Source organism: Myotis myotis, unplaced genomic scaffold (genome assembly GCF_014108235.1).
Source record: "Myotis myotis isolate mMyoMyo1 unplaced genomic scaffold, mMyoMyo1.p scaffold_m19_p_2, whole genome shotgun sequence".
NCBI lineage: Eukaryota > Metazoa > Chordata > Mammalia > Chiroptera > Vespertilionidae > Myotis > Myotis myotis.
The window spans coordinates 22,012,210-22,039,603 of record NW_023416324.1 but is presented as its reverse complement, the minus strand read 5'-3'; the positions used below and the strand labels follow the sequence as shown (position 1 = coordinate 22,039,603).

General features: G+C 40.9%; 1 protein-coding gene across 9 annotated transcripts in view; it reads left to right on the top strand.

Moving 5' to 3' along the window:
- KIAA0319L (KIAA0319 like) overlaps positions 1–27,394 on the top strand; it is a 111,243-nt gene that overhangs the window by 1,584 nt on the left and 82,265 nt on the right. For 7 of the 9 annotated variants that reach the window (XM_036352495.1, XM_036352499.1, XM_036352497.1 and 4 more), the window contains exon 2: positions 1,858–2,027. The exons of the other annotated variants lie outside the window; for them this stretch is intronic. In XM_036352495.1, coding sequence (XP_036208388.1) covers positions 1,886–2,027 — 142 coding nt within the window. In that variant the 5' untranslated portion in view covers positions 1,858–1,885. The remainder of the gene's footprint in view (positions 1–1,857; positions 2,028–27,394) is intronic. 9 annotated transcript variants of the gene reach the window in all.

Here is a 27,394-nt window from a genome sequence, read left to right as displayed (position 1 = left end):
TTGGCAATTGTAGGTTTCATAGGAGTGTCTGGGTGGGAGTTCATAGCATAGCTCTGCCTCTCTCTTATGCATGATTTGTAAGACATTGTGCTTCTAATCAGCTTGCTAATTCAGTAGTGTTTATTACTCCCATTTTCAAAACCTATTCATTTAATGCTTCTATCGCCCACCTGTCACGCTATTATTGATAACAGGTGCTGAGTCACCTTGAGTTTAAAATCCTTTTGTGGAAGACAAAGATACATCCTCCCTCCCTCCCTCTCTCTCTCTCCCTCTCTCTCTCCCTCCCTCTCTCTCTCTCTCTCCCTCCCTCCCTCCCTCTCTCCCTCTCTCCCTCTCTCCCTCTCTCCCTCTCTCCCTCTCTCCCTCTCTCCCTCTCTCCCTCTCTCCCTCTCTCCCATTACATCTTAGGAGGCTAGAGAAGTTGCTGGATATACTAGTACTTTCTAACTTAGGCTCCGTTTATTAATCTCTTGAGCATGTGTCTGGTGCACACACCTTTCTGCCCCCTTTCCCCTAACACAATTACAAAACATCTAAAAACAGGAATGGATGGAAGTGAATGAGAAAGATGAAGTCCTTTGTATGCTTAAGGCTCAGTGAGAGCCTTTTCTTGGTTGGGCTGTATCTTTTGTAGCCGTGTGTGTGTGTGTGTGTGTGTGTGTTTTTCCTGATATTAGTATTCATATCCCACCCATGCAATGCCATTCTCCCTGTATGTTGACTGGCAACGGGGTTGTCAGTCTGTGCCATTTGCCAGATGTAGATGACAGGTGCACATTTAAGACAGATGCTTCTTTTAAAAAATTGATCTAAGGGAGGTGACTCAGGCCAAACCCTAACACTAACAGAAAGGAAAGGAGGGAAATAGAGGGAAGGAGGGGGAAAGGGAGAGGAACATCAATATAAGAGAGAAACATTTTACAGTTGCCTCCCACACATGTCCCGACTGGGGATCAAACCTGAATCCTGGGTATGTGCCCTGACCAGGAATCAAACACCAACTTCTGGTGTAGGGGATGACTCTCCAACCAACTGAGCTATATAGGCCAGGGCTTGGACAGAAAGTTTTTGAATGGCTTTTCAGAACTTGATCAACTCTAATAATGTTGCCAGGATTTATATAATTATATGATATAGGGAAGTTGTGTAAGACAGAAGAAATTGATGGAAAATTATGTTTTCCTCCTGAAAGGGACATAAATCAAATAGCCCCTAGATTCTAGAGTAGCCAGCAGAATATCAAGCACACAGTAGGGGCTCGGTAAATATTTGTTGAATGTATGAATTCAAGTCAGGAATTGCAAATGATTCTAGTGGTCAGGGAGGTGACATTGAAGTATAAATTGGATAAAATTTTAAGATAATAGTCGTGGGGCAGTAGCAAATTGAAAAGTATATGCCCTGCCTAAGACCATCACATGAAATTTAAAAAACAAAAACATGTCTACATAAAACCTTCAGGTCCAACCTCATCTTTTCATAGATAAGAAAGTGTATTGGTCAGAGCCACAAAGCTGTTAGCAGAACTGGTACTGAAACTCAGATCTTTTTTTCAGGCTGGTATTCTTTCCATTCTTCCACTTAGATGATTTACTGTTAGACTAGAAAATAATGGAATACAAGGTGTTTCCGTTTTACAGTAGATTCATTTCACATCCCTTGCTATGTTTTTATCCTGATAATTATAGGCTATGTCAAAGCTTAGGTTTAAAATTTATGGGCAGAGATGAGCAGTGAAAGACAAACTTGAAATTTGTCTTCCACCTAATTTATCATGTTCTCTAGCACGCCACATTTCTAGGAATCAATTATTAATTACTTGGCATATTATTTCTTCTCTTTCTCTCTTTCTAGTGGACTGGTTCTGCCTATCTGTAAGGCAATGGAGAAGAAGCTGGGAATCAAGCCAGGTTCTGCTTCCTGGATTTTATCAGGATTTTGTTGGCAGACATCTGTGAAGTGGTTGAGAAGCCTGCATCTGTTTTATATTTGCTTCTGCTTCAGTGTGCTGTGGCTGTCAACAGGTACCATTTTCTTTATAGATTTATTAAGGTTTTTTTTTTTTTTTAATATATTTTATTGATTTTTTACAGAGAGAAGAAGGGAGAGGGATAGAGAATTAGAAACATCAATGAGAGAGAAACATCGATCAGCTGCCTCCTGCACGCCCCCCACTGGGGATGTGCCCACAACCAAGGTACATGCCCTTGACCGGAATTGAACCTGGGACCCTTCAGTCCGCAGGCCAACGCTCTATCCACTGAACCAAACCGGTTCAGCATAAGGTTTTTAAAAAAGGGCATTTCGTGTCAGTCCTTCAGTTCATTTTAAAGACTATATAGGGAAGTTGGTAAAACAGAAGGAGGCAGAAAAGCAGTGTGCTAATTGACAGAAACAGACTATTGGTGGACACTTAGTTGGAATTATTTGTTTTGTTTTGGTACTAACAATTAAATTGGGGTTTTTTCTCATATGAAGGAATTGGCATAGTCATTTGGAGATTTGCTGATGTGTAATGAAAAGAGAAAAGTTTCAAAGTTGGACAGACCTGGCAGCTGGACTTGGAGCTGGATATTAACATTTAATAATAATAAAACTTTGAGCAGATTACCTGTTGTCCTTAAAGGAAGGCAAGACCTACCTCATTTGATTTGAGAGATAACATAATTAAATAGTATAGTACAGCGTCTGAACATAGTGCTTAGTAAATGATACTTTGCTTCCTTTCCTAAAAGAATCAATGTTACAGGGAGAATGTGTTCCTTGCTTTTCCCATGGAAAGGGGTTATGCTGATAGATTTCATAAAGTATGTTTTCCTTCTAGAGATTATTTCACCAGTTTAGAGCCTCTTGCCAGAAAAGAGTGCCAAGAAGGCTAGATTTCAAAGGATATCCTTTTTTTTCTTCCCTTCCCCTTCAGTTCATTTGTTGACATTGTTTCTTTTCAGAGTATGAAATGTGAGAAAATTGCAATTTGAGAAAGACTTCTGAGTATGCTGCCATTCTGGGCAGTGACCAGAAGAGGCTTCTGTTGTAGAGACCACTGTCTGGGATAACTAATCAGCCTTTTGGTCCTATAATTACAAAGGTTTCTATTGCTTTCCTAAAGGAATTGGTGGTCATGATTTTGAGACTCAAGTAATTGCTGTATTTAGCAATTTCAGTAACATCAACTTTGGGGTTTTTGTTGTCTTGCAGAGGTGGTTGATGATTGCATAATTATAGCACTGGAAATTGCAGTTGACAGAAAGCTGACCTAAATGTTTTTTACCTAGATGATGCTTTCCTGGGACAGCTATTTCAGGCTAACATTTTATGTAATATCATTTGAATTAAATAAGTTACTGATTTGGCACCATAAGAGTGGGAAAACCATGTTTTTTGGAATGCACCTACAGTATTCAAAACCCCTGGTTACAAACGTTACATATATTATCTCATTTAATTCTCAGGATAAACCTAAAATCAATAGTTTTATTCTCATTTTATAGATAAGGAAATTGAAGCAAAATGACTTGATTAGGATCACATAGCAAAAACATGATAGAGCCAGGATCCTAAACCCAGGTTTGTCCGCTCTAAAGCTCATGTTCTTTTTCGATGCTACTGTACCTCCTAACTACAGGTGATTTTTTGGAGGACCAAGACAATTTTTTTTACCCTGAACCATGATATTTGAGGGATTCCAAGTACAGGGAAGGAAGAAGCATTTCCTAGTTTTTCTGTATTTGGGGGCTAATACTTCGTTAGATTTAGTGCTGTGGGCTCCTTAGGTTAGTCTTCAAATTTCTGAGCTGGGTGCTTAAAAGCAGCATGCTAGTGAGCAGATTGAGTATTGAGGTGCAAAGTTGGTATTGTTAGGAGTAGTTCTGGTGGGCATTAGATTGTACTACTTATGTTTTAGGAAAGTTTGGAGCTTTTACCATGAAAGAACCAAGAATCAGGTGTGTTCAAACTGAGTGAACATGCAAGCAACACATGACAGATTTGTTATATATTTTAATTTATCAGATCTTTTCTCGTCATTTTTTTTTTAAAAACACAATATCCTAGTAGAAAAAAATGAATAAAAGACATAAACAGAGAGTAACATAAGAAATTAAAATGACTTATAAACATTTAAAAAATGTTCATTCTCATTACTAACCAAAGAACCAAAGATTAAAATGACATAATTTTTAATCCATCATATTGATGAAAATGAATGAAAAATATCTAGTGCTGCTGAGGGGTTATGTAGTTGCCCTCATATTGTGCTTGGGAATTTGAACAGAGTTTTTTGGCATAGATATCAAGATCTTCAAAAGGTTTATGTTCTTTGACTTAGTAATTCCCCTTCTAGGAATTTATCCCAAGGACACATTTAGAAGGAGAACATTCATCAACACTCACTTTTTCTATGTTGCAAAACATTGCTATAACTTCCCTACAATTGAAAGTTGTGCTTGTTGGGCAGTTGTATTCCCTGGCAATGGGAATGCAAGAACAAAGACACAAAAGTGTGAAACCGCCTGGTATATAGTGGAAACTCTACTAGTATAAGCAGTTTAGTGTTGCTGGTATATAAAGAGCAAAGCTGGAATGGCATCTCCTAAAGAGGTAGATGGTGGCCAGGTCATGAAGGATCTTGTATGCCATGCAAAGAAGCTTTGATTTTAATCTTTTTAGGTAGATGGTCTACAAATTTTCTTGATTATGCACTCTAATCCATAAAAAAGTTGAGGATGTACCCAAATATGTGTTTGTTCATATGTCATAACAAGTACCATTGTACTGCCAAAAACAAAAATTTAAAGGGATCAACTAAAAAACATATAAATAGCACTAATATTTTCATACTCTAGTGATTTATCTTGTGCATCCCTGTAAGCAAACATTCTACCTTAGAGATCATTGCTTTAAGGAATTAGGAGCTATTGAAAAATTTAAGCAGAGGAATAATACTGGTAAATTTCTAGATCATTTTGCTGGGATATAGAAGAATGATAATAGTGAGGATTCAAGTAAGATGAAAAGGGGAGGGCCGAAACCGGTTTGGCTCAATGGATAGAGCGTCAGTCTGCGGACTGAGGGGTCCCGGGTTCGATTCCAGTCAGGGGCATGTGCGTGGGTTGTGGGCACATCCCCGGTGGGAGATGTGCAGGAGGCGGCTGATCGATGTTTCTCTCTCATCGATGTTTCTAACTCTCTATCTCTCTCCCTTCCTCTCTGTAAAAAATCAATAAAATATATTAAAAAAAAAAAAAGATGAAAAGGGGAGGGATGTCAGGACTAGAGTAGGATATCTACTAGTATTAGGAAGTGAATGAAGTAATCCAGGAGAAAATTGATGAGGTTGTTTTTCAAGGAATTTCTCACTGAAGAGAGTAATTTCACTCAATATGAAGTAGTGCTAAATAGATGGGTAGAATTAGGAGTTCTTTAGTAAGAAATTAGAGGAGGATGTTCTTTTCAATTGAGATATAATTCCAGAACATTTTTTTAAACCTCCCTCCCCTAAAAGAAACCCAGTACTAATTAGCAGCCACTTCCTATTCTTCCCTCTCCTTAGTTTCTGGAAACCACTAATCTATTTTCTGACTCTGGATTTGCCTATTCTGGATATTTCATATAAATGAATTCATACACTATGTGATCTTTTCTGTCTGGCTTCTTTCACTTAGCATGATGTTTTCAAGGTTCATTCATGTTGTAGCATGTATCAGTACTTCATCCCTTTTCATGGCTGAATAATATTCCATTGTATGGATATACCACATTCTGTTTATATACCCAGGAGTGAAATTGCTGGATCATATGGGAACTCTTTTAACTTTTTGTTTTCTACAGCAGCTGCACCATTTTACATTTACACCAGCAATATATGAGGGTTCCAGTTTCCCTCTGTCCCCACTAACACTTGTTATTGTGTTATTGTCTGTCTTTTTTATTATAGTACAGGATGTTACTGAAGTTTAGAAAAATCAGGGAGGGCTTCATGGAGGAAATGGAACTTGGCTTATGCATAATACATATCCAATTTGCAGATAGACAAACAGACACAGTAAGAAACAAGGATTGATAAAATAACCAGATGGGTACAAATCATTCTTTTGTTCACTTTTTTAAAGTTACATATTCGTTCAACAAATATTTATTGAGCTAGACATGTACTTTGTGAGGAATCTCTAGCCAGTTCCCTGACTTAGTCTTTCTTCCCAGTCAGTGAAGCTTTCTGAATGGGGATAGACCACATCTGCTGTCCCCATTCTCTTACCTCTGTCCTCCTCTGAATCTAGTGAGGTCTGGCTTCTGCCCAAACCTTGGTTTTTGCCAAGGTAACCAGTGACCTTCCTAGTTGGAGACCTTTAGTTTTTATTGTAGTTAACATCTCTGCTGCATTGCATACTTCTTTCTTGTGACTCTCCTTGGTTACCTTAAGTTACACCAGACTTTACTTTGTTCTCCTTCCTGCTGATGCATTAAGCTTTCTAATTATCTTCCCTCACTTCCTTCTTAGCTTGTCCCTTAAATGTTTTGTTCTTTGTGGTTCTATTTCTACCCTTTTTTGTCTCACTCTTGTGTGCTCTGTCTGGGCAATCTAATTTCCCCCCATAATTATTATCTATGTGCCCACTACTCCCATATCTATAACTGTTCATTCACTTCTGTCTGGGTTACAAACCATATAGCCACTTCTTTGTTATACATCTCCAATTGGATGTTTCAGCTACCTCTAACTTTTTTTTTTTTTTTAAGATTTTTATTTTTATTTTTACTGATTTCAGAAAGGAAGGGAGAGGAAGATAGAAACATCAATGCTGAGAGAGAATCATTAATTGTCTGCCTCCTGCATGCCCCCTGCTGGGGATCAAGCCCTGTACCCAGGCATGCGCCCTGACTTGGAATTGAACAATGTGACCTCCTAGTTCATAGGTCAGTGTTCAGCCACTGAGCCACACGGACTGGGCACCTCTAACTTAATATATAAAAACTGAACCCATGATCTTTTAGCCCTCTTCCTCCTTTTTTAGGCCCTACAACCATGAAAAGATCATCTTCACTCATATTCTGAGGTAGAAATCCCTGAATCATTCTATAGTCCTTTCTCTCCTCCACATTCAAATCACTGTTTGAGGAGTACCATCTCACGTTTCCAGGCAGAGTGCTTCATCCCTCTGCATGTGCTGTTATCATTCTGCCTGATGTACTCTGATTCAGGTAAACATAAGCTCCTTTGTACTAGTAATGCTTTCCCTGGGTACCCTCAGTTGAACTGTTCTTTAATGTCTTCATAGAGTGTACATCTCTGCCACATTATACGTGGGGTTTTAGACTTTTGAAGAGAGGTCTGAGTAGGTCTTACTCTGGAGTGTGACCTACTTTAAGGTGAAGCCTTCCTGGTGTTTGCTGATCTACAGCGTTAATGTGATTTCTTTGCTCTTGCAGAACTGGAATTCCAAAATGCTTCTACATCCTTCCCCCAGCTCTGCATGACTTCTGGTGATTCTGTTTCCTTCTCATCCCTGTACCATCTACATCTAATAAACCTCAGTGGTCTTGCCCTCTGCCTTTACATCCCACTCCTCAGCCTGGTAGTGGACCCTCCCAATGGACTTCTGGGGCCTTGCCCCCACTTTTCACAGCTCCTTCTTCTTCATTGTCTTACCACTCAGATTCTAGGCAAACTCAGATTTCTGCTTCTTGGTCTCAGTGAAGCCCCTGCTTTGTTTGGGTTCCAGCTTTCTGTGCCCTGGTTGGGAAGTTGTCCCTAACAGAGAACGGGGCAATTGTAGGGCTCACTTCAAGTGTCCCTTATTTTGAGAGTTATTGCCTTGCACTGCCTCTTATCTCCTGAAAACAGTTGTCTTGTATATTCTGTACAGTTTTATAATAGGCTAGTAGCCCGGTGCACAAAATTCATGTACATTGAAAGGGAATTAATTAGAGGAATGTAATTTAGACTCACTATCTAATATCAATAATATGTGAGTGTGAGGCAGTCCACGTTTCTGAAATTCAATGACATGAATTTTAGCTATTACTTTGCCAAATAAATGGAATTTACAGATATCATTTAAAAGAGCATTCAGCTTAATATTAAAAACTCTGGCTACCAAGTAAGGTCTGTTTTCAACTTTTTGCCAGCGTTGTAAATTGTTTGTAATATCTGCCCATTTGGGGTTGCATGTCATGGTTATGAATACATTGGGCTTGCCATACTTCGTTATAATTGCCATAGCATCCTGATATCACTGCTGCATATTTCTGAGACTACCCTCAAAAGATGATGGAAGTATTATCATTTTACCAATCGGCACATTGTCATTTTCAGATCTAGATTTGAGATAATCCATCAAATCACTATATTTTTCAGCTCTCAACTTAGATTGGTTTGTTTTGATAAAATTTATCCGATTGGCCTCCATTTTTTAATATGAATCCATGTTAAACTGTTGAGTTAATTTTCCTGCATTTAAAATAGGATTGAACGTGTCCTGCACAGAGATGAAATCCATAATACTGCATTTGTGTGACTCATGTCCTTACATTTTGTCTAGTATTATTGTTGATTGCACTGTTGTCTCTGAGTCTTAATGCAATATCTGTTCCCCAGCCTTCTTCACCATGTGGAAAAAGAATAAGACATGTCATTGCATCTAATGTAGGAAACAGGATATTGATTTGTTTCATTTTAGTGGCATTTGGATTATTGGGATCTGGTTTACAATGAATGAGCAAGTCCCTTTCAAAAGTAGGGTCTCCATCTTCATTTCTGAATATGACAGCAACCTTGGTTACACTGGGAGAATTATATCTACCTGGGTCACTGTTACGATCATATTTAATTGCCATTGTTACTTCTGTGGGAGCAATGCCTTTTGCTGCTGCTTCAGATTGGGCTTCCTTTTCTACCTCATGTAGCATCTTGTATAATTTTGTTAATTCACTTATTTCATGCATGAGGTTGTTGATGTTGATCGTGAGTCTGAGCAGCCCTGGTTTTTTGGCATTGCTAATCTTTTACTTGTAGCTTTGGCTGTATCCAAAATATAGAGTTGAGCAAACTTCCGAGAAACACCATCCGAAGGATGTAAAGTTCCAGTACGGTGATAAACTTGTCCATGTATTCTAAAACAGTATGGCCCATATCCTGATGGCGATGCAATATTTGCACCCATGGAAACAAAAGCAAAAGAACTATTTATGGAACAAATATTTTCCATGAAATTTTTACTGTCAGAATCTTCGTTTGTCATGTATCTTTTTAAATATGCTGGGTAATCTGGAAAATGTATATCATTTGGACAGACTTTCCCTTTGCTAAAACATTGAGTAAATTTCCCATCGAATCGTTTTTCATCAGAGAAATTTAGTAATAGGCAAAATTCACATTGAACAGTCATTCCACCACAACTATGTTTGAGAATTGCATCCTCATGTACTCCATTTTCGCTAACAAGGCATTTCCTACCAGTATTGGTAGTACTTGTTGATGACTGTTCTCTAGACATACTCTGTCGTCGCCATGCCTTCTTTCAACTTCAAAGGCACGTTGGTCTTTAGACATTTTCTGTCGATAATGCTGGTGTTTTTCGGCACCAGAGCAACGTTTTTCCAGTAGCTGGTGTTCAGATACATTCTGTCGCAGGCGCTGCCTTCTTTCAAGATCAGACGCATGCTGCTCTGCAAACATTTTCTGTCGATAATGCCGGCATCTTTCGGCTGCAGAGTTACATTGTATCAACAGTTGTTCTTTAGACATAGTCCCACCTGTCTACTGTCACGGTCTGAGATGCAGGTGAATGAGTGGCCTGGCTGTCAGGCTGCTGAGAGCTGTCTGACCAAAGGCTGATTCTGGCTGATTCTGTGAGGGTGGGACTTCCTTCTCTCTGCTATCAGTGTCCACAGCTGTGATGAGGAAGCTGAAATAACAGAGGGAGCCAAGCCCTCCAAGCCGCCCTCTCTCTCACTCTGCTCTATGTCCAGCGGTCTCCTGCTCTGCCAAGTCCTCCAAACCTCCTGCTCTCCGCCCGCTCCTCTCCCACTCTGCTCTCCACTGGCAAGATCCCGGGAACCCATGGACGTGGCTAGGCACGCCTGGCCTCGCCTCCCTGGCTGGCAATGGTCCCGGGAGCCTGCGGCCACAGTCGCCTCCTGGGGTGCTTCACACCTGCGTATGCAAATTAACCGCCATCTTTGTCAGGTCAATTTGCATACTCACTCTGATTGGCTGGTGAGTGTAGCGGAAGGATGGTTAATTTGCATGTTTCTCTTTTATTATATAGGACTAGAGGCCTGGTGCACAAAATTTGTGCACTCGTTGGGGGAGTCCCTCAGCCTGGCCTGTGCCCTCTCGCAGTCTGGGACCCCTTGGGGGATGACCACCTGCTGATTTAGGCCCGCTCCCTTGGGAATTGGGCCAAATTGGACATCACTCTGGCATCCCGGGAGCCCTCAGGGGATGTCCACTTGCCAGCGGGGAGCAGGCCTAAGCTGCAGTAGGACATCCTTAGCGCTGCTGAGGAGGTGGGAGAGGCCCACCACCACCGCTGTACTGGCAGCCGTCAGCCTGGCTTGTGGCTGAGCAGAGCTCCCCCTGTGGGAGCGCACTGACCACCAGGGGGCAGCTCCTGCATTGAGCGTCTGCCCCCTGGTGGTCAATGTGTGTCATAGTGACCAGTCATTCCCAGTCTTTCTGCTGTTAGGGTCAATTTGCATATTACCCTTTTATTATATAGGATAGAGGCCTGGTGCATGGGTGGGGGCCGGCTGGTTTGCCCTGAAGGGTGTCCCGGATCAGGGTTGGGGTCCCGCTTGGGTGCCTGGCCAGCCTGGGTGAGGGGCTGATGGGTGTTTGCAGGCTGGTCACACCCCCTTCAGAGTGGGGGTCCCCACTGGGGTGCCTGGCCAGCCTGGGTGAGGGGCTGATGGCTGTTTGCAGGTTGGTCAAGCCCCCCCCCCCAGGGGGGGACCCTCACCCCATGGAGGTTTGGCCAGCCTGGGTGAGGGGCTGATGGCTGTTTTCAGGCTGGCCACACCCCCTTTAGGGTGGGGGTCCCCATTGGGGTGCCTGGCTAGTCTGGGTGAGGGGCTGAGGGCCGTTTTCAGGCTGGCCAAGCCCCCCGGCGACAGAAACTCCCAGCCTCTCCTTTTTTTCTTTTCTTTTTTTTCTGGGATTTATTTACCTTCTATAATTGAAACTTTGTTGCCTTCAGTGGAGCTCAGAGCCAGCTCCTGCTCGCTCCAGTTCCGTGGCCAGGGCTGGCTGAAAGCAGGTATCTGGGGTTTATTTATCTTCTATAATTGAAACTTTGTTGCCTTCAGTGGAGCTCAGAGCTGGCCAGGAAGCTTGGCTTCCTCCATCACTGGAGCAACCAAGCCTCCTGCTTGCTTCAGCTCCGTGGCTGCCGGCTGCCATCTTGGTTGGGTTAATTTGCATATAATCGCTCTGATTTGGCTGGTGGGCGTGGCTTAAGGCATAGTGAAGGTACGGTCAATTTGCATGTTTCTCTTAGATTAGATGGTGAGTCTTGTACCAGTTACTCCGTCATGGCTGTGAGTAGAAGTCTACTGTGATTACCTGCTTATGTATCTGCTTCATGAAACTGTCTTATTCATGAAACATACCAAGCATCTGGCACATAGTAGATAACAATAAAGGTTTGCTGGTTTAGCTTAAAGATCATGCTGGGAATAGCACCATGTTGGAATACACTTGTTAAGGAGAATCGTTCTTTCCTATTCTGGTTTTCAGTCTTAGCCCATTAGTTAAGGACACTTCACTTCCCAGGAGGGAATAATATTTGGAAGGAATGTCTTCTTTTTCCTACCCTTTCTCTGGCTGTCTTCATGAATGGAAGACTGATTTTTCTGATTGGTGCATTTGAAAAAGAATCCTGTTGTATGAAATGACCAATCTTCAGGATTTGTATATGTTCTCTCCTTGCCATGTTCTAACTGGTCTGTCCATGGTAGGACAGCCTGCATTTGTCCAATTGGGTAAATTTCATTCTGCATAAGAAAGTATTAGAAAGCTCATTGTGATTGTACATCTAAGCTGTGTTCTCCAGTCACCTTATTGCTTCTTATAATGATGATATTTTGATCTCTGTCTACCTCTCACTGCCATGTTTTATTTTTTAATTAGTCCCAATCTCTGAGTGGAAGAGAATAATTATCACCCTCAAACCGCACAGAGACTGCAGATGGGACAAAAACAGCTCCTGGTTGGGCAAGAGGTCTTTTCTCCACTAATTCTAGTTTTGATCTCATAACTGCTTATATTTGCCCCTGGCAGACAGAAGGCACCCTTCTTTGTACCTACCCTTTGATTGTACTCTGAGGGCTGTAGCTGCTGTTGTACCAGTCAGACCAAGTGGTATCATTTTCTTTTAAGAGAATAATATATTTTGAACATGCATCGGTCTTATCTTCAAGAGGAAAGCATTTTCAGGAGACTTTTTAGGTGGCATTATATCCTTGCTCTTCTTGTATCTGCTGGGCACCTAATTTAAGGTGGATGACTAATGGAATATGTCTCATAGCAATGAGCCTTCAGCAGGAACTTTCTCTTGCCAAACTGTCCTACATTCTTAACTACATTGCAGTATAGGGAGGTAATAAATTATTAATCCTAAGTCTGTCTCCTCAGATTGTAGGATAATGACTTGAGTACATGGCAGCTGGGGGAAGGTAGAGTGTTCTGGTTGTTAACACAAACTATGCAAGCTTTTTTATTCTAAAATTCAGCTAGCATTGAGTAAGTCAGTGATATCTTGTTATATCACAATTTAATTGCACTAAGTAAGACCAGTCAGAATCCTCTAAAGTTAGCCTCTCTCTCAGTGAAATGAAGTAATTGTCTCTTGTTTGAATACTTTTTAGTAAAAGATAATCATCTTAAGTCCTCTCTATCTTGGAAAACTATAATTTTGGTGAGTTCTTTATGCCTTTTAGAAACATGCAAACACGTTTCCTAACAAAGTAAAGAGGGATAAGAAAATGGCATAATTGGGCCAGTAAATCCAATTTAACTTAAAATTTTTCTTAAGTTGACTTTCAGGAAATCCTCAAGGGAGAAAATAATAATATAGTTAAGGAGCTTACAACAACAAAATAACAATCTCAGGGCCAAAGCAAGGCCTTTTGGCTTATTTTGGAGATTGTATAAAAATCTTACTAACTGGAACAACTTCCAATTCAAGGCATTATTATGTGGAATTGTCAGGAACATGACCAAGAACTATGTGTCTGGTTAGCGTTTGGACATTTTTTTCTCAACTGAGTAGTATTGAAGAAATTGGGTCAAAATGCATAGCTCTTGGTTTAAGGGCCTGCATTTTGAACTTTCTTTCTGATCTTTTATCCAAGAGCTTCCTTTAAAAAAGTCAGCCCATGTGGTCAGCATCCTTTAGAGCAGTGGTTCTCAACCTTGGCTGCACATTAGAATCACCTGGGAATCTTTTTAAAATCCTGATTTCTGGGCCTCACAGTGGTTCTCAACCTTGGCTGCACATTAGAATCACCTGGGAATCTTTTTAAAACCCATGAGGCCCAGAAATCAGGATTTTAAGAAGATTCCCAGGTGATTCTAATGTGCTGACAAGGTTGAGAACCACTGTTCTAGGGCAATAGGCTGTGGGGACCAGCTGCGGCTACCGTGGAGAGCTGCTGTGCAGGAGACACCCTGATGGAGCGGGACTTGCTTCAGTGGGGCTTTGGTGCTCACTGAGTCTATCCCTTGAGTGTGTCACTTATGGATGTGTGGCGTTGTAATCTGGTATGGTCTAACCCTGTCCACCAGGTACACTGGCTCTTGGATCTCCAGGGAGGTGCAAACTCTGCCACTCCTGGGGCCACTCTGTAGGAGCTACAGAGGTCTGCAGATTTCTCCTATTTGTATTGTGTTTATAAATGCCTAGGCAAGGCCCAGCTGTGAAACAAGGAAGGCTGGTGCCAGTGCCAGGTCTTGGGCCTTTTATTGATAGGTTTAGGGCACCTGACCCAGTTGCTGCTTGTTTGAGACATTTAGCAAAGTCTGATGCAGCAGCAAGGACAGGCTATTCATATGCAAAAGTCACTGCACACAGGTTGGGTGGGGCTGCGTATTGGATCCAGTGGGGTCTCAGGGAATCACCAGGGCAGAGCAAACAAAAATGGCTGCCAGTCAGCCCTGTGACCTGGGAGATCCCAGAACAGGAACAGTGACCCCTGCCAGCACCTCCATCTGCAAGAAAGCTGCCCCCGAGTTCCTGCCCTGATGCCAGACAATCCAGTTCCTCCTTGTATGTGTCTGTGTCCCCCAGAGCCTCACCTTGGTGCTGGAGCTCAGAGGAAGCAGGATCTTGTAAGTTCAGTTCATATGCCAGCTCTTTAAGAGGAAAAGCTGGGTCTCCAGCAGCCTCCATGTCACTGAGCCCCAATCCCCGCAGGTTTTTACAGCCCATAGTTATGGGAACTTATTTTCCCAGCTCTAGAAGTCTGGGCTAGGGGTCTGGTGTGAGACTGGGACCCTTTGCTCCTTATGGGGGCCCTCTGCAGAGCCTATTGTCCCTCCCACCCCACCCCCCAATTTAAAAAGCGGCACACTTGGATGCTGGTCCAGCCCGTTCCATGCCTCTGCCCCTCCTATCTGTCTCACCATGCTTTCTTCTTTACTTCTTTAGTTGTAGGACCTCCATTCATCCAGCTTTCAGGCAGTTCTGGGTGATGATTGTTCTGTATTTTAGTTGTAATATTTTAAAAGTATATTTTTATTTCAGAGAGGAAAGGAGAGGGAGAGAGAGATAGAAACATCAATGATGAGAGAGAATCATTGCTCGGCTGCCTCCTGCATGCCCCCTACTGGGGATCCAGCCCGAAACCTGGGCATATGCCCTTGACTGGAATCGAACCCGGGACCCTTCGGGCCAACACTCTGTCCACTGAGCCAAACCAGCCAGGGCTTAGTTGTAATTTTGAGGTGGTTGTGGGAGGCGGCGAGTACAGGTGTTTACCTACACTGCCATCTTGGTTCTCCTTTGGCCTTTCTTCATTGTCAGGAAAAGTAGACCTCCATTCATACAGCTTTACAGGTCTGAGATTGGTTGAAGCCCATGACAGGGTGAGCTGTATTGTGCATTTTCCATAACTGTAACATGTCACTAAGGAGCATGACTGCTACTTATTTCCTCCTTCAGCCAAGGATACTTTCCCTCTGGAAGAGGACTCTTCTGCTGCGATGACACCACATGGCCCTCAGCCCTGGTTTATTTCCTGCAGCACTGATGATGTGCCTATGCTTGGCAATGCCTCATGCTAGGCCAGGTTAGCTCTGTCTTTTGGTCAGAACAGTGTTTTGACTGGAGCTGATTCAGTAACACTTTGGATTTTGTTTCAGAAGTAGCTTGCAGAGTTAGTCCCTTCCTTCAAAATGTATTGGATGCTTACAATCCTAGGCATTAGAAATGCAGTGATAAGACAGACATGGTCTTTGTACTCATGGAGCTGGCAGTCTTTTGATTCCTTTGTCATTTCTAGGGAACAGAAATTCTTTTTGAGAGGGTAGATGTTACAGATACCAAGATTTCCTCCAAAAAGGCTGAGGCCTTCCTAGGGCCCCAGGGTAATTCAGTGACAGAGACCCATTCTTCTTTGCAGAATCCTAGGAATGTAAGAGAGTAAGCAATCGATATCCCAAGCTGGTCTCAATAGAATAACCTTCTGCTAAGAATTATGTAGGTGAAGCCCCTGTCTGCAGTAGAGTAGGTATCCAGCTTTCAATCCAGCCCATCCTCTCCACCACTAATAATCCACATTCCTGAATAAGCAGTGAGGGTGACTATCTGGAGATTTAGAAAAAGTGTTACAATTGTAGTCTTTATCCCCAGTGTGGAAGTATGTGTTCTCTGTTGATTTCATGGGTGTTAGATGTATTCAGCCAGTCAGCTCTTTAAAATCTCTGCATCAGGGTGCTCCTGCCTTTTTGGCATCAGGTTTGTTACTCAGGCCCTCAGGTGAACAGTTCCAATGCTTAGCATATGGCAAGCACCAAGTTATATAAATCCTGAACTTCTCTGGTCAGTCACGAAAGGAAATTGTAAAATACCCTAAGATAAGAAGGAATTATAATGTCCCAGAATGGTGCATTAACCATCAGAGATGCTGGCTAGGAAAAACAAAAGCAGAGAAGAATGCTGGCCAAGGCCTCTCTCAAACTCCAACTACAGATTCTGCCCCTAAAGATAAGTGCCCAGTGTGACTCACTCCAATACCCCTTTTAAACTCTCCCAGCAAATGGCAGGATTTTAAAGAATGCTCTTTTTCTTCCAACTGGCTTAATATTATGCTTCGATTCTAAACCAAGTAGCACATTTGAGTTTGAAATAAATATGTGCTCATGGATTCTCTCTTTTAGGTAATAAAGGGAATGGCTAGCATTATCAGACCTGGGAGACGGGGAGGTTTTACTTCTGTAGCTCTAATTTGAGATTCAAGCTTAAAATCTTAAGGGACTGCCATTCTGAGTGTTAAGAAATCCCCCCCCCCCCCCCCAATTTCTCTTTTTTCTTTTTCTTTTTTTGATAACAATGTTTATTGTCCTTAACTGAGGGCAACCTGAGTCATCTGGAGACTTATGGAAGTAGGCCTGGTAGAATGAGTGAGTCTTAATCAGAACAAATGAAGCAGCCTTGTAGAGAGAAGCTGAAGAGTCATATTCCATTTCAGAAAGCTGAGTAATCTGTATCCTACTGTGTCAGTCTGTGGCTTTTGGCCTGAAGCAAAACAGCCCCCTGTGCTGAAGCAGTGTAAGCTTTTCTTCTACCTGTGCATTCCACTTCATCAGTCTCTTAACAGCTTGGTTTCAAAATCGCTCTTAGCTCTGCTCTCCAGAGTATGCTTCTAAGCCAGAGGTTCTCAACCTGTGGGTCGCGACCCCTTTGTGGGTCGAACGACCCTGTCACAGGGGTCGCCTAAGACCATCGGAAAACACATATATAATTACATATTGTTTTTGTGATTAATCACTATGCTTTAATTATGTTCAATTTGTAACAATGAAAATACATCCTGCATATCAGATATTTATATTACGATTCATAACAGTAGCAAAATTACAGTTATGAAGTAGCAATGAAAATAATTTTATGGCTGGGGGTCACCACAACATGAGGAACTGTATTAAAGGGTCGCGGCATTAGGAAGGTTGAGAGCCACTGTTCTAAGCTAAACCCTGACATTTCTCACAGTGCACTTTTCAAAAAACGGCGCATTTTCATATTCCTCTCTGTGAAAGGTTAAAGGTTTGTGTTTGGCCTCTAAGCTCAGGTAAGCAGACCTCAAGCAGGATTATTTGCCCAAGATGTCAAGGCAGAGTCAAAAGTTCTCTGGCCTTTTCATGGAGACTTTCGCTGCCAGGCATACCCTCCTTTCCTTTTCTAAGCTGTTTTGATTGAGCTGTTTCGATTGAGCTGTTTCACCTCCACTCTCATATTTCATGTGGGGGTTGCTGTCTTGGCAGCATAGCTGCTTCTGTCAGTGGGGAGGAAGAGGTAAAGAGTAAAGGCCCTCTGTGCATTGATATGTTTTCAGGGGTTTTTCCTGTGTGCTTTTGGGGTGTGTGTGTGTGTGTGTGTGTGTGTGTGTTCTGGGCAGAATATAAGGCTATCCAAGACACATTTGGATAGCCATAAGGCTTTATGTTCTGCCTAGAATTAATGTCACTTTTAAAGCAATAGAGAAATATTGCCATTTACAGATGAGGATAAGGAAAAACCAGTTTCTCTGTGGTTAGAAAGAGTCCATACTAGGTAATTTGATAGAAGTATTGACCATTTGCCCAAATTTTTATTCCTGTCAGTAGAATTTGTGAATTACAATCAACTTGAAAATGGAGCTATAATAGGAATATAGATACCTGTCATAAGAATGAAGTATATTAAAAGCCACACATCTGCAGTAAATAAATAAAAAAATATCAAATTATCTGAATGTTAGTGCTGCATTATTATTTTTTTTTGTTAATCCTACTTGAGGATGTTTTTTCCATTGATTTTTTTTCTTTTTTTTTTTTTTTTTTTTACAGGGAGTGAAAGGGAGGGGGCGACACAGAGAGAGAGAAACATCCATGTGAGAGAGACACATTGATTGGTTGCCTCCCGTACATGGGGCTGCAGATTGAGCCTGCAACTGAAGTATGTGCCCTTGACTGCAACCCTTCAGTCTGGGGGCCAACACTCTAATCACTGAGCAACTGGCTAGGGCTGCATTATCTCTCTCTACATAAAAGCCTAAGTGATCAGCTGACCCTCAGACTGGTAGCTATGACGTGCACTGGCCATGAGGGGGCAGACGCTTGATGCAGGAGCAGAAACCACAGGCATGGAAACATGGAACAGACTGATGAATCACAGAGGGAAGGGAGAAGGGAGGAAGGCGGAAAAAGATTAACCAAAGATCTTATATGCATACTAGAGGCCTGGTGCGCGGACTCGTGCACTGGTGGGGTCCCTTGGCCTGGCCTGTGTCCTCTCACAATCTGGGACCCCTCGGGGGATGGCGGAGAGCTGGTTTCAGCCCGATCCCCACAGGCCAGGCTGAGGGACCCCACTGGTGCATGAATCCGTGCACTGGGCCTCTAGTTTTTTTATATATGTTTTTATTGATTTGACAGAGAGAGGAAGGGGGAAAGAGAGAGAGAGAGAGAGAGAGAGAGAGAGAGAGAGAGAGAGAGAGAGAGCAGAAAAATGTGGATCATTGATCAGTTTCCTCCTGCATACCCCCTCCTGGGGATCAAGCCCACGACCCAGGTGTATTTTCTGACCTGGAATCGGACTGACAACCTCTTGTTGCATAGGATGATGCTCACCCAACTGAGCCACACTGGCCAGGCCTGCATTATATTGATGACTTTAACTTGATTATACATTTCTAATGTTTGTGACCCCTGATTCTTTATATGTGTTGTCTTACATTCAGTGTTAAGATATGCATACTGAATTTTAATACCTTCTTTAGGATGCTTAATTCAGATCAATGATAATTAACATTTATGTGTTATGTGCACACTATACATATATTCAGTTCAGGTCCACAAATACTGTCCCCATCTAAATAAAACCCAGTTCCTGCCATCAGAAAATTCACACTATGGAAGCAGAGATAGATGTAGAAACTTAAAATAGCATGATAAATTCCAAGACGCACTATGGGAGCACAAAGAGTGGGACAGGGATGAGCTGAACCCTGTTCTGCAGCAGCCTTCTGAGACAACTAATATTCTAATCCCTTTGAACTTTCTTCTACCAGATTTATTTGAAGTGTTTTTTAACCTGCAGAGCTCTTTTTACTTCTTTATTTCATAAGGAGGGAAGAATATGTACAGCTCTGTAAAGTCTAGAGAATAAGAGCCCTAAGAAAATTATTTCTGTACAGACACAGATTGGCTTTGATTTCATTTAAATAAACCGGCTCCCAAAAATTCTAAGAATACTAACTACTCACACAATTTCGCTTTCATTTACACACAGATGATAAAGCATCTGTAGCTCTGCGTTTTATTTGCTATAAGCAAAAAGTGGTTTGAGATATTTAAGTATTCGAAGCTTGGTTGTATTGAGTCTTTATATGTCCCAGTTCAGCCCACTGCAGTTTTTGTGTGTTTTTTTTTACACTTACATAATGCTCCAAAACCAGAGATTTTTTAATGGATAAATTGACATAAACTTTTCCTCTATTGGCCATATCTGCTAAAATAACACATCATGGTTTGCTGTATTATTTCCTCCCAAGCTTACTGCTATTTTATTTAATTTACATATCTCTGCCACAACCCTCTAAACCAGCGGTCGCCAACTAGTGGTCTGCGAGGTCCAAAAGGTTGGCGACCGCTGCTCTAAATGGCCTTCTCTTTAGAAACAACAAAATCAATCAGCACAAAAAAAGAAAAGAAAGAAAGGCCTTCCCATAAACAAAAGTGCTCTGATTCAAGGCTCACTGTGTGGGTTTGAAAAGAAGGTTGTATGATTGTGGTGAATGCAAGCAATTTATTAGCTCTGCAGTGGGAGACAGCAATCAACTGCAGGTTCATAACAATCACATCTACAGTGGGCTGTACAGGTAACTGCTAGATCCTTGTCATCAATCATATCTAAGTACTTTTCTCTTTAGAAAAAGCATTTTCTTTCTTTTTAGAACCATTTTTATGTACAGGCCAAAATTTATCTGTTATCATTTGATACCTGTGATTTTTGAAGTACAAAGACTATTACACAGAGAGGTGTGGGTTCCTTCACGCTGTGGCTTGGAGGCGTGCTCTCCTTGCTGACAGCATTCTGCAAAGACTTTTAGTCATAAGGTGGTGGGAGAAATAATGAAGCAGGAAATTCTGAGTATGTCACATGTCGCAATGTAACCCCCTATTTAGTTTTTTGTTGTTGTTTTTTAAGTACATGGTTAAGTCATTTGCCTTCAATCTGCTTTTATAATGACCTTGATGACTGTATAATTTCTAAGCAGGTGACTTTATGGTAGAGTTATTTTCAGCTATTCCAGTGTTTTTATTAACACTCATAACTTGGTTGTGAAAATGGCTTTGGACTTACCTTAACAGATAGGTCTTTTGAAACTTAATAGCAACTGTATCCAGTTAGTGCAAACTTTTGATTAGTAAAGTATCAATCAGATAGATACTAAGGCATTAAGATTATGATAGACTGGTTTTCATTTTGTCAATTAGGTGGCTAGAACTTTGAGGTTTTTTTGTGTTGCTTTCCCCCCCCTTCCCTTCTCATCATTACTCAGGAGAAGGGAAATTAAATGGATCTAGATGTCATCAGTAATGGATGGTTCTCTGCTTAGGTGAACTGGGAAGCCATTCTCCATTATTGCTGTGTTTCATGCTGAAAGCCCATCTTGATTGTGAGTGAAATGGAGTGGTCTGAAATAGATAGCTCAGGGAACTGAAATTTGGTTGGTCCTTTCATGAGGAAAGATTGCTTTGAGATTTGAAAGGATTTTTCAGTTTAGTGTTTAGGCAGTAAAGGCTGTTTCCTAGCTGGTTATGTTAGATTCAGTTATCTTTTTTTTAAATCCCTTAGATTCTCTTCAGTTTCTCTCTGCACATCTCTCATCATACCTCCCTTTCATTGCTCTCCCCAATTTAATTTGAAAAGCTCTTTCTAGCCTGGCCAGTATGGCTCAATTGGTTGAGCATTGTCCCATGCACCAAGAAGTGGTCGGTTTGATTCCTGGTCAGGGCACATGCTCAATCCCCAAGAGAGGGCATGCAGGAGAGAGCCCATGGATGTTTCTCATCGATGTTTCTCCCCTTATCTCTAAAAAAGTCAATAAAAACATTTTTTAAAAAAAGGAAAGAAGAGCTCTTTCTAATTTTTCAGTGAACTGGAAACTTTTGCTTTGTTCTCCTGTATCTCTTCTTTTATTCAAAGAAATTAATTAACGTTAAGGATCTGACTCAAATGACTGAAATTCAAGTAACTCCATATTGGAACTGACATCTTTTACTAGATTTTGTTAGTTTAAAAAAATAACAAATTTATTTAAATATTGGAGAAATTTAAAATTAACAAATAATTCCTTGTATGCCTGCTAGTGTTTTGCTGGGCCTACAAATACAGAGATGCAAGATACAACCTCAGCATTTAAAGAGGACAGAGTGTGTGAGGTAGACAAACAAATATGATCCAATGAGAGAAATACTGTGATAGAAGTATATGTAAAATATACAGAAGAGAGGTGGGATGAAGGTTTCATCAAGGAAAACTTTCTGGAAGAAGTGGTGCCTGAGCTGAAATGAAGTGTAATAACAACAAAAGTAATGGCACCAATATTTACTGAGCTTTTACTACATTCCAGGGATTGTGTTAATACTTTGCATGGCTTATCTCCTTTAATATCTATAATAACCCTATGAGTTAGGTATTGTTATCATTTCTTTCTTTCTACACATGAAGAAACCTGAAATTTTGACCCAAGATGATACAGTAAATTGACTGGATTGAGATGCAAATCCAGGCAGTCTTACTTCAGAGGCCAAAGCCTTACCCAGACTTGTGGGGTGGAGGCTAGAAGATAGAATGAGATGGAATCATGGTATTGATCATCAGATGTGATTTCTTTTGAAACAAAATTTTAAACTCAGTCTTCTGAGGGTTCTCTATGAATCTCAACTTGGAGACTGGATATATTTTCTCATTAAACCAAGATTAAGTTAGTGTTGTTTTCATAGTTCTTTTAACCTGGTAAGTATAGTTATTCTGCCTTAAGAAGGTAGATAACATTTCTCTTCTTTTTGGCCTGTAAATTTGACCCTCTTTCTTTTTTTATAAATATATTTTTATTGATTTCAGAGAGGAAGGGAGAGGGAGAGAGAGAGCTAGAAACAGCAATGATGAGGGAAAATCATTGATTGGATGCCTCTTGCATGTCCCACACTGGGGATTGAGCCTGCAACCAGGCATGTGCTCTGATTGGGAATCAAACTGTCACCTCCTGGTTCATAGGTTGATGCTCAACCACTGAGCCATGCCGGCCAGGCTGACCCTCTTTTAAGGAGATGTTGTATACTATTTTTCTCTTCGGCAATTTGCCACAATTCATTCAGTACCTTTGAGGTGTCTTTAGCGACAGTCTTATAGGAGAGGACTTAATCTTTTAAGTGCTCTTAACTAGAGAAGTGCTGCAAGGCCCAGGTTTTGTGATCAGTGGTTGGAAGCCATTTCTCCCCCGCCCCACATCTAGCAGATGAGAGTTAATGTGAAGAGTGTCTGAGAGGTATCTGTTGGGCAGCTAGTTCAATAGGGAGTTTGTCTTTGGGAAAAATGGAAACAGTAAAGGGAAGGGAGTCAGACTATGGATACAAAGCCTACTCATTCTTGTTTAGCAGTTAGTTTAATTACAGCAAATCACTTACTTACACCATAACATTTAACAAACTGTGCTCTTAAAGCTAGGCACACAGCAAAGGCAATGAGTAGTAATTACTTTCTTTTCAAAGGACTGCTTTGTGAGGCTACTGCCACCTTTCACTCTAACCTGTGTACAGTTGAGGAAAAAAGTGTTGTCCTTTTGAAAAGGAGAGAGGGCAGTGGTTATTATTACCCTGGTTTTTTCCAAACTTCATAAATACCTGATTGTGCATTTTAAAGGATTTAATTACCTCCTCTGCCTGGCTTTCTGAGTATGCTAACCCCTGTAGAAGAGAATTAGTCTTCGGGAGTAATGTGAAACCATTTTTGTATTTGTTTATTAGTGGGTGTGCAGGTGACAGACACGCTGACAGTCAAAAGGAAGGTGAAGGGTGCCCCCTGGGGTGGTTTGTTTTTGAACAGTTCCTGTGAGTTGTTTTTGAGATTAATAATATGCCTGCTTAGGCTTCTTGGCTGAGACCTGCTGCTTCTGAGAGAATGCATACTTTATTTTACTTTAATTTTTCCATCACCATTGCATACTTTTGATAACTACAGGAAGACATTATATGGAGCCATAGTTCAGTCACTGACTTCACCAAATTTAAGGCTTCTGCTCTACTGTTTGATAATAGTTTATTAAAGGAAAGCTTTGAATGTATTCTTGATCACATTTTAAAATTGTGAGAGTTCAAGAAAAGAATTTTAGTTCCAATGAAAGTTCAAAATAAGTACACCTTTTACCTATAAAATGTCCTAACTATGTATTGTTTTCCACAGCAACTTGGTTCCCCTTGCTGTCCATTCCCACCATCTCAGCCCTTCCATTGGGATGCAATTTGATGAATTTGGTTAAAGCGTGAATTCTTAAGGACCTTATCAATATCGCTCCTAAAATAGGGGACATTCTGTCTCTGCTTTCCTCTTGGTTGCCAGCCAGCAGTTTCTAAGTTAGCTAGAGAAGTCAAGCTTGTTACCTGAGATATAAGAATGCTAGAGGCAATAGCACTATCTCTAAATAATTCCAGTTTTTCACAGCTTCCTAAAAGTATTTGGTGAATTTTCTTCTGGCAATAATTTATATATTCTACAGACTTTTCCACCCTGGGACTTGGAATTAGGAAACCTGGTCTAGACTTTGTGCCAGATTTATTAGAATTCTGTCTTTTGAGAAGTGGTAATAAGTAAGCATTGCTAGTTCCACAGCCTTCTGTTTTGGGAATCCTCCAAGTAATGCATATGGGAGTCCTACAGTCTCTGCTTTGCTATGGTTTTGAAAAGAAAAGGATTGGCTCTGCCCCCTGTTCTCAATTTGGTAAGCTTTCTACATGCTCCTACAAACAGTGAGTTCCAGACTTTCCCAAAGGGTTTTTTAGTCTAAGGTTCCACCTATTGTAAGCCAGGACCCCCTCCTGGCCCCCCCCCCCTTTTTATTTAAAATAAGAATTTAGTATTGCTTTTGCTTAGGCCCTGGGAGCAGAGCCAGGCTATAGAGGCGTGGGCAGGAGAGGAACTGATCTAAAATTGGAGCTTATTTTCATCTTACCTTTTATCCAAGTTACATCTAGAATCCAATATTGACTCTACAAATGATTCCCTGCTTCCTTCCCTAGTGAACTCTTTTTCTTAAGAGTAACAACAATGAAAATTGAATCTTGGAGAGGTTAAATTGTTTTTCAAAGGTTAAATTACTAGTAAATGATGGACCTAGAGCTGAAACCACAACCCATGCCTTTTAACCATTTAAGGTGGTTAACCATCTTTTAATCATCTAAAAGGAAGAATTATTCACTGAATGGATGAAAAAGAATTGTGTATCTCCTATATTTTTATTATTGAACATGTAGTGGAACAACATTAAATAAAAAATAACCCAGTCAAGCCCTAGCCAGTTTGGCTCAGTGGATAGAGCATCAGTCTGCAGACTGAAGGGTCCCAGGTTCGATTCTGGTCAAGGGCACATGCCCAGGTTGCTGCTCAATCCCCAGTAGGGGGCGTGCAGGAGATAGCCGATCAATGATTCTCTCTCATCATTGATGTTTCTATCTCTTTCCCTCTCCCTTCCTCTCTGAAATCAATACAAATATAGTTTAAAAAAATAACTCAGCCAAATCCCACTAAACCTGGGAAGCTAAGAGTTCATAGTACCTTCTTCCCTTATTGGGAACTATTGGGATTAATTTTCTTAGCAACACTATAGCTATCTAACCTCCCCAGAACTCATTTCTTTTACTCCTGGTCACTAAGTGCTTCTGACTATTTGTCCTCTCTTGGGCTCTATTCCCTTGAACTAAGACAGGATCAAAGTGTCAGATAAGATTCACATGAATTAGCTTACCATAATTAAACTAGTAATAATTGTAACAATACAACAATCAAATGGTACAAGTGAGAAAATAAGAAAAACAAAAGGTACAAGTGAAGTAGGGAGTCTGGAACATCGTGTATGTACCCCCTGGTTTCCTTTCCTTCATTGAATGTGTTCTCTCCAGCCAGAGTAATGGATGAGATCTCTAACTGAGGCTTCCAGGTCACCTTATAAAGCAGGGAGTGTTTGGTTTATGAAACATTTCTTTGATATTACCAGATATTTATACAGCTTTATGTGACATTCTTCAGGGAGCCATGGAAGCAAAAGAAGGCTTTTCCAGGACAAACCAAGCTTGTAGCTTTCCCCAGCCCTGCTTTTATCTGCTTCTCTTTCAAAGATCAGGATTTAACCAGAGCTGTTAGCAAGAGCCAGGGAATTATAATTTTTTGCTATCTACCCTTTGATGGGAAATCCTCATAATCCCATTGACCATTTTCCCTGATTGTAAATCTTTTTTCCTCCAAATTCCATTGTTAAAACATCCACCATGATTTGCCTCAAAGCTTTCACCATTTTATACCAAAGATGGATAGGCAGCAATCATGTCATCAGTTTCTCATCATATTTTTCCATCCTTCCCTTTTTTCTCGTTATGAAGTGCCTTAATCATTATGAGTCAGATTTGATATTCCTGTATAACTTTGTGCTTTTAAACTCACTCGCACTTATCACCTCTCCCTTCCCAACTTTTTCAGTGACAGGAATCTGTTGAGCTGTTAAATCCCATTTATACTAAGACTTGTTAATTAAGACATGAGAAAAGGCCCTGCTGGTGTGGCTAAATGGTTGAGCATCGACCTATGAACCAGGAGGTCACGGTTAATTCCTGGTCAGGGCACGTGCCTGGGTTGTGGGCTCCATCCCCAGTGTGGGGCTTGCAGGAGTCAGCTGATCACTGATTCTCTCTCATCATTGATGTTTCTATCACTCTCTTCCTCTCTAAAATCAATAAAAATATACACATATTTTTAAAAAAGATATGAGAGAAGGGCAATGTTCTGAGACCTGGCTTTTTCTTGGAGAAAGATTCTGTTTTCCCTCTAGCCTGCAGGCAGTGGTTGCTCATTCTCCCATATTCCATGTACCCATGAGTTTGGAGGTGGATCTTATGTCCTTATCATTCCTTACTGTCACTTCTTGAACATTACTCCTCCACTTTCAGGTAAAAACTCCTGCTCTTTGAGGTTTATATCACTTCCTACCACTAATCATTACTCATCTACCAACAATCATTCATCCCTCTGATTTATTGTGTCAAATGGGTCTCATCTCTTTAAAGTCTTGTCATCAGTCTAGATGTCTTCATTATGACCTATGTGATACCTGGCCGCCTGGTTTCCTGACTGTTCATTCTTTTTGTTGTTATTGTATTAATTAGCAATAATTGGATATCACTGTGAGATCATTATAATCTGAAAGAATTAAATGGAGACATTGGGGACTGCAAATAGAATATGGCCACTTACCAGGTGCTCTTCTCTTAGCAGAATTATGTCATTTTTGCCTTTTCTCTGATGGGTGGTTGTTTTTTGTTGTTGTTTTTCAGTAACTTCTGGAATTCTTTGAAACTAACTTCTCTGTCTCCATTTCTTGTCCAGTTCTTTAAAGCGGTTCTCTAGGGTGCTTGGACCTTTAAGTAAACTGGGAAATTCATTCTGAATCAATAGCATCAGCTTTTGCTTCTACTGCTGGTTTGGATCACCTTCTCTGGCTGTGTATTTTTCAAAAATGCTCTTCTGGTCTTTTTTGTTGTTGTTTGTTTTTACGCTTGCATTATTATTTAATTATAGTAGTATTTTCCATGTGAACAACTTGAAACCTAGTTTTGCCCAATCATGTATTATGCAAACATAAATCAAATAATTTTATAGTAATGTGCAGTAAACTTGAAGGCAAAAACATTACTAGAAATGAAGTACCTCAATAAGTTCAATTTACCAGGAATCTTCTGTTCTTTAGAAGACATATTTTACGCTCGTTTTGGTGCTCTCAGCTTCCTAGTTTCCCCTCCTAAAGACAGCAATGACAATTTCTTGAATATTCTTCCAAAAATAGTGTATGTATAATATATATACATAAACATTATGTTCTTTTTCCTCCCAACACAAATTGTAACACACTATACATACCA